The sequence below is a fragment of the Phalaenopsis equestris genome, unplaced genomic scaffold (assembly GCF_001263595.1).
Source record: "Phalaenopsis equestris unplaced genomic scaffold, ASM126359v1 Scaffold000504, whole genome shotgun sequence".
Lineage (NCBI taxonomy): Eukaryota > Viridiplantae > Streptophyta > Magnoliopsida > Asparagales > Orchidaceae > Phalaenopsis > Phalaenopsis equestris.
Genome location: NW_018164944.1, coordinates 1,286,048 through 1,293,737, shown reverse-complemented (window position 1 = coordinate 1,293,737; position 7,690 = coordinate 1,286,048). Strand labels below are relative to the sequence as shown.

Below are 7,690 nucleotides of genomic sequence, written 5' to 3'. Positions count from 1 at the left end.
GTTTGGGTGCTGAAGTGTAGAGAAGTGTAGATGTTAGCGCTCAGGCGAGGGGAACGTGGGAGCTCCGAAGTGAGAGCCGGTATCCTCTCAGCCTAGCCGCAGATTCCGTAAACAAGCGTAGGATTACTCAATTTTTTTTATGTCTGGACCAAAGGGTAAAGAATAGATATGCTCCTATTTAGCACAATATAATTTGAACTAATTCATTTTATCCATTCACTATAATTTCTTGAAAAGGAGAATGATGTTTTCTTATATATTGAATATCACATTTGAACTTTCATTAGTATAATTAGTAATTTAATAGTTATTAAAATTACATATTTATTTCAATTGCCTATTAGTGACAGATAAGCAAATTGAACTTCGTTGTTGTAATTAAAATATTGTTTTTCTAAAATCTTAGTTCATAGTTCTAATCTTACTCCCTGTGGGATCGATATCTAGAACTCCATTAGAGCCCTATATTACTTGAGCGATATGTATCCTGCGTTGATAAGTGTAACTTTACAATTATTAAATATTTTATACATTCATATTTATCGAATCTATAACTGTTTTTAACTGTTATTAAGTTTTTGTACAATTGCTGAGGAATTAAATATTTTAGCAGCAGTATTAAATATTTATATTTTTAAGCATATATAAAGTCGCAGTCAAAAACCATCTGACTCTATGAATAGTTTTCAATTTTATGGTCCCCAAACATAACTGTTGATGATAGAAAAAGATTATGAGAGTTTGTACTGAGACAAATGATAGAAAATTTCTTTCATGAGGAAAATATCCAACTAGATATAATGTGGTCATCAATAAAGGAGAAACCATCCGACTCTATAGAGAGTTTTCAATTTGATGGTCCCCAAACATCATTGTTGATGATCGAAAAAGATTATGAGAATTTATATACTAAAACAAATGATAGACATGGTGAATATGTTTAGCCAATTTGGCAGATTTCAGTGATAAAACTCTTATCTTTTTATTAATAATAATATGAAAATACAATTTGGATTACTCGGACAATAATGACATAATAAAACTTGACTTTCAACAAACTCGGACACGATAGACTCGGGAACATGAGAAGAGGATGGTGAAAAGGACACTTGTGTGTTAAGAGAATAACTTTCCTTGAGCAAGTATAGACATTGATGCAATTAAGTGTTGTCTATCACCTGAAATTCACATGAGTACGAATAAAATTTTGCAAAACAATTAAAGTCACGAGTAATCTTACTAATTGAAAGTAAAACCATCACCTGAAATTCACATGAGTACGAATAAAATGTTGCACCACAATTAAAGTGACGGAAACAAGGGACAATTCTCTGTCTTTTGCCTTTGAATCATGGTAGGAGTTGTGTATACAAGGTGAAACTTCCAATGCTAGATGAATCCACACTTTCTCCCATCATGAGCATCTTCCTACTTTCTTCTCTTCTAACTTTAGCAAAGGCTTGCTAGTGATAAGGAGAGATTTAATCCCATAATTCTTGTTTTGACCTCATCTATGTTTTTATTTAGACCCAATAGGAATTTGATTATCCTCTTCTCCATTATTTTTTTTATACAAAATTACATCTTGAAGGCACTTCCATACATAAGTATCATACTTATCTACCGGTAACCAATACTTAGCAAGTGTGTTGAAATATTGAGTCGCACTTAACTCTTCTTATCAAAGTTCATGCAATTTATCTCAATCTCAAACAATTTTGTTGTATTTTTTGTACTGGAATAAGTCTCACAAACTATTTCCCAAATCTCATGTGTTGTATTGTAAAAAAAGCAATTTTTTTCAATCTATGTGCTCATAGAATTAATCAATCAAGACATAACCATATGATCCTAGGTCTTCCATGAGCGATGGTTGAGATCAGTGAACTCAAAAACTATACTCTCCTGTGATATGCTCTTTTTTTCCTATTTCACAAGTATTTTTTTAAGCAACAAAACACCTTAAGGGCAGTTTCATTCATAAGTATCACACATATCTAACTGTAACCAATACTTTGTATGTTGAAGTATCGAATCACACTTAACCCTTATTGTCAGAGTTTGTGCAATTTTATATCAATATCAAACAATTCTACAATATTTAGTATTGGAATAAGTCTCACAAACTGTTTCCCAGATCTCATGTTCTCTTATAAAGCAAGAAAATTTTTCCAATCTTTGTGGTCATAGAATTGATCAATAAAGACATGATCATATGATCCTAAATCTTTCATGAGTGGTGGTTAGAATCAATGAACACAGGAACTATGTGCTCTCTCCTGTGAGGTGTTTATCTTTTTCTTTTCCACAAATATACATAAACACAGATTGGAACCGTTGAAGGAAGCTATGGTCATTGACTTTATGATTTGAGTTTATGCCTTGTGATAAAGTGAGAGTTTCATGGTTGTTTGGGCAGAATTCCTGATCTTTGATTCCAAACTAACCTCCATCTCTACTAGCGAGAAATCTTCATGACATACTTTTACATAAGCCCTATGCGTGTTTAGGGTTGGAAAGAATACTTGGTTGATTGTGTGTAGGAGAAGAGGAACACTTGTGGCTGCTCTACTTGTTTGGGAAGGCAAGAAAACAGCAACGTGTGGTTAATATGTAGGTTGTTGGGGTCGGTGAGAAGGCAAGAACATGGAGGAACGTTTGGGAAGCTGGATGATAACTGCGGTTGAGAGAAAAATCTGGATGGTGCAGCTGCTATGGCGGAAAACAACAAAAACATCCACTAGAGAGAAAATCCAATTGAAGGGAAGATATAACGTCCGCAGCAAAGGAGAAACGTCTGCAGCGAAGAAATAACGTCTGCATGGAAGGAATAGCACCTTTTGAGATCGCCTATAGTGAAGCAGAGGAACGCCTGCATGGAGGCCATTTGGCGGAGGGCACGCAGGGATTGGAGGCTCCAGGGAGGGCCCGCAGAAATAACATCTTAACTGTAGAGATTGGACACCGTATGTATGGAATAATTTTTCCTCTGAAGGAGATATGAAACATAGGATTTGTAACCAAGCTCTAATACCATAAAAAAAGGTGGAGAAAATCGTATACTCTTCTCAAAAATCAAATTACAGCTCTTAAATGGTTAAGCCAAGATTAATTACAACAATTACAACTTATCAAAAAAAAAGTACAACTCAAGAAGGAAAAAAATTTGACATTATAAGAGAATAAAACTACATAGTACATAAAACAAGATTAAAAAGTTTTGTTTAGTTGTCCTTTTATTTTGTGCATTTATATACTTATTCTATTTATTCATTTAGTAGCACATTCATTTTAAAGCTATTTTATTTTTATAAGGTCAACAAGTAACTCATTTATACACTCGATAAAACTCATTTAATTAGAAAATAAATAGCTCAATCATATTTTTCATTAGTTTATTCCATAAGACTCGATTGATAATAAATTAAATAACACAATAACACTAATTTTTATTTCTTCGATAAAGGTCATTTGGATAAAATTAAATTGCTCGATAACACTACTTATTAGACTAATCTGCTTGATTGACTCGGTTATCATCATATGAAACAAATATAAACCGAACTCAAATAGTCGAAATGACGAATGAATTGAGCTTCAACATAAACACAAAAGCTCGATTTGAGCTCGAGCTCGAATTTTATACACAAGCTCAAGCTTGAACACAACCTCTAAAAATTAATTTAAGCTCGAGCCCAAATTTTATAAACATGATCAAGTTTAATATAGCGTTTGCAGCCTTAGAGATCACTCATTTGTAAGAGAAAGAAAAATAGATTATTCAGCAAAAGATCTGACCTTCCACATGCTTCTCCTTGCCTCCAACATCATAAATATCTATTTTATTATATTGACCAAAGGGAAGCTTGCTGTTCCTATAACACCAAGAAACCATTCTTAATATTAGAATACATCTATTTTTCGGAATAGTTTTGATTTATAAAAACAGATCAAGAAAATATTAGTTTTATATATTGCACTAAAATTCTGGATAAAGTCATGCGCATACATGAACCTTTTAATAGATTTAACAATGGCAAGCTCGCAATTGTTGGTCACCGATTAAACAGATCTGATAGGACATCAGGAATAAATTTCATGCATGTATACTAATGGGGATAAGTCAATGGAATTTTCAACAATTTTTTGTTTACAAACATAGATCTTTGTAGAATGATATGCAAGTGTGCATCATACGTTTTACTTGCATATGATAATACTACTATAGAGTTAACAATTGGCACTCACTGTTTTTCTTACTAGACCTTGTCAAAATTAACAAAGCAAAAGAATGATATGACGTATGAATTCAACTCGAACTAGCCTCAAAAAATCAGGCTTCGGGTTGACCCAATTAATTTTTGGGCAGGATTTGGGCCCAAAATCTCAACACATTTAATTTTTTTAGTCGTGTTCAAGTTGACTCGTCAACCCAAAATTTGACCCAAATCTAAGCCATCAACCCGAACTTGGCTCGAAATTAACCTGAATTCAACTTAAATAACTATTATGCATATAATAAATAAGTTATGCGGGTCGGCTTCGATTTAAAGGTAGGACGTGTTTGGTTAAACTTTTTGACCCATTTACTTTTCGGGTCGGGTTCCATTTGACTTTTCATTTCAAATACCCGAGGGAACTGAAGATGGGGAGAGGAAGCGAGGAGTCTGACAACCGAAGAAGGAGAGAGGAAGTAAGGAGTCAGAAAGCCGAACAAAGAGGAGAGGAAGCGAGGGGGTCAAAATTCAATCAAGTGAAGTTTGCCCTATATATTGTCCAAATCGACTTACCTGAAGGTCGAGTGGCTAAGGAACTCTCGTGCGTTGTTGATTAGGAAAGGTAGACGACGATAATAATCGAAGCTGAAGGAGGTGACATCTTCAAGTATTTTGGCTTCGTCGAGCTAGAAGAAGTTTGAGCAGCTCTGAGATGCAAGGAACGGTGGAGCCCTAAGCCGAAGGAGTAGGAGGTGACGTCAGAAGAAGGTAGTGTGTGAAAGCTCTCCTGTGTGCAAGAGTTTTATCGTGCAAAGAGACGACAGATATTGACTACTTATATGTGCATGATTGACTATGATGAAGTCACTCCTTTATGATACTAATAAGTGAGCGCTAAGATACTCATGCACGTAAATAAAAAAGGATATTGATATTGAAGTACCTTAATTGACATAATTTTTAGATAATGCTCTTATGACGGTTGTTCATATAAAGAATGATATAGATATATTATTGATAGATTAAAATTTATTGAATAACATCACATTCTTAAAATATCAAATGTTTATATTGATTTATTAAAAACTAAACTAACATGCATATTATTTTTCTAATTGTATTACTGTAGTTTAAAAGTGTGAGTATTCACTAGCATTGATTAATTCACAGTTATTTTAAACTAACTTTTCATGCACAATTAATTTATTAAAAAAGAGAAATAAAAAAAAACAATATTAATAGAAGATGCTGACAATCAATAATAAAGTAAATTTAATTATATTGTTTTAATTTAATTTCTTTAGTGACATTTTCAATTGTCAAATTTTATTGTAAATGAATATAAAAAATTTAATTCTCACAGTCCGATCGTCTGAACCTGTCATGATTGATTCCAAGCCTCGGGCCGGGTCTTGACATTTCAGTCAAACACTTTCAAGTCGGGTCAATTTAGTTCATAATTGAACCCGATTTTAATTGTTGAATCATGTTCAAGTTGCTCCATCAACCCACAATTGACCGTTAACCTGAAATTAGCCGGAATCTGACCCACTAACTCAAATTTGGTGCAAATAACTATTATGCATATATTAAAGGGATTATGCAAGTTGGGTTCAGGTCAATCGGGCTAAAGGCATATCGTGTACGGGTTAGACCATTTGACATATTAATGTTTGAATCGGAATCGGATTTGGATCAAGTAATCTTCAGACGGGCCTATTAGGTTCAGACACTAACCTGACCTATAAACCTGATTTCACACAATTACCTCTATCATAGCATTTAATAATCTATTCATTCGTGCAAAGGCTCATCATACATTTTTTTTATCTTAATTAAAAGAATACCACATGGAAGGTACAATCTTCTCATCCATACCTCTTTATATGGGAAAGTTGTGTGCCAAAGTACAATCTTGATAGAAACAATATTTGAATATAAGATTTTGGCAACATGTTTCAAGGTCTTTACAGACTAGGGCTAACTGAGACCCACTCAACCATTCCACCTTACAAAAGAAAAAATGATGTCGACTATCATGATGGTCTATCACTTCTAACATACACTCTCATGCTTGAAATGAATAGTAATATCTACTTATCAATGAGCCTTTTTCATGAATGAAGAAACAAACACTTAAATTAGCTCAAATAAATTAACCTTGCTAGTTTTCTTTCACAAATATCTAGACTTCTTATATAATTACCTGTGACATCCACATGACAAATTACCACAGTCGTTCTCATGGCAAGTCTTTTCGAAGCATTCACTAAGTGAAGGTCTTCTACTGATCTCTCTCTTAGCCAAATGTCCATATGATTCACACTGCAGAGTTAACCAAAAAATAGATATTAAACAATTGTTCATACCAACCTAATCTTCCCTATCACATATAAAAAACACCATCTTAACTTTTAAAAAGTGAAATACACCTTTTCGTGTACATGTAAGTTGATATGTTTGTAAAAATTGAAGTTTAGATGTTACATATGTAAATACATAAGAATTGAGTGGTATGTGTGTAAATTTTCCTTTTTAAAATGAAAAAAATCGGCACATGCAAAGCATTTACTTGTTAACAGTACCGTTACCATCCAATGGTGAACAGCTGAGGTCTCTGCTTCATCATTAAAGGTGTGCTGATCACTAATGTTGTATCCATTTGGTGGTTTCTGAAGAGATGAGAAAACGATAAACAAGTTATTAATAATTATAAATAGAAGGATAATGGTGGTTTAAGCAAATTCAAAAATATTTTTTATTGATTTTAGTTTATAGTCTAATTCATTAATTAATTAGTTTAATTAATTATATAGTAATTAAAACTAAGATATTATATTATGATTATATGAAATTTATAATGGTATTTACTTGAGTCATTTGATCAAGCCATATTAGTATCACACCAATTTTTAATCAAATAATTGCAGCTTTTACAAATATTTGAGAAATCATTTTAACACAATTTTACAATAATCCATCCGTCCAACCCACAAACTCTACACAATGCAAAATACCAATGACAAAAAGCAATTTTTCTCTATCTCGCGACATCAACAACTTCAAAGCACATGCACTTTATTGAAATTAATTCATAGAATAGATTTGAGTAAAAGCTTAACCAAATGAACCTTAGGCTCCTTGTGGCAAAACTTACCACGGCCCGTTTTGACTTTCTTAAATACATAGAAACAATATTAGAATGCCCAAACAAAAACTGATTAAAAGAAAGTCCAATTAAATTAAACCCAAAAATTAATTTTCTTAGAATAATGGTTCTGGTAGCTTCCCATGAGTTGCTTTTATGAATTTTCTATTTTTTTATCAAAATAATTAATTAATTCAGTAACTATAAACACATTAAATTTGGAATATTATATTTTAATTGTATGCTATTACTGACGCGAAGCTACGGAGGGGCTGAATCGATTTTTTCGGTGCGCGTAGGGGGGGGGGGGGGGGGGGGACACCGC

At 33.0% G+C, this 7,690-nt stretch overlaps 1 protein-coding gene across 3 annotated transcripts in view; it reads right to left on the bottom strand.

Moving 5' to 3' along the window:
* Positions 1 to 7,690, bottom strand: part of LOC110028222 (sprT-like domain-containing protein Spartan) — a 25,716-nt gene that overhangs the window by 9,164 nt on the left and 8,862 nt on the right. For 2 of the 3 annotated variants that reach the window (XM_020729979.1, XM_020729980.1), the window contains 3 exons: positions 6,803 to 6,889; positions 6,424 to 6,542; positions 3,799 to 3,875 (listed from right to left, as the gene is read on the bottom strand). In XM_020729979.1, the coding sequence (XP_020585638.1) occupies positions 3,799 to 3,875; positions 6,424 to 6,542; positions 6,803 to 6,889 (283 nt within the window). The remainder of the gene's footprint in view (positions 1 to 3,798; positions 3,876 to 6,423; positions 6,543 to 6,802; positions 6,890 to 7,690) is intronic. The other variant, XM_020729981.1, reaches the window with a different exon arrangement.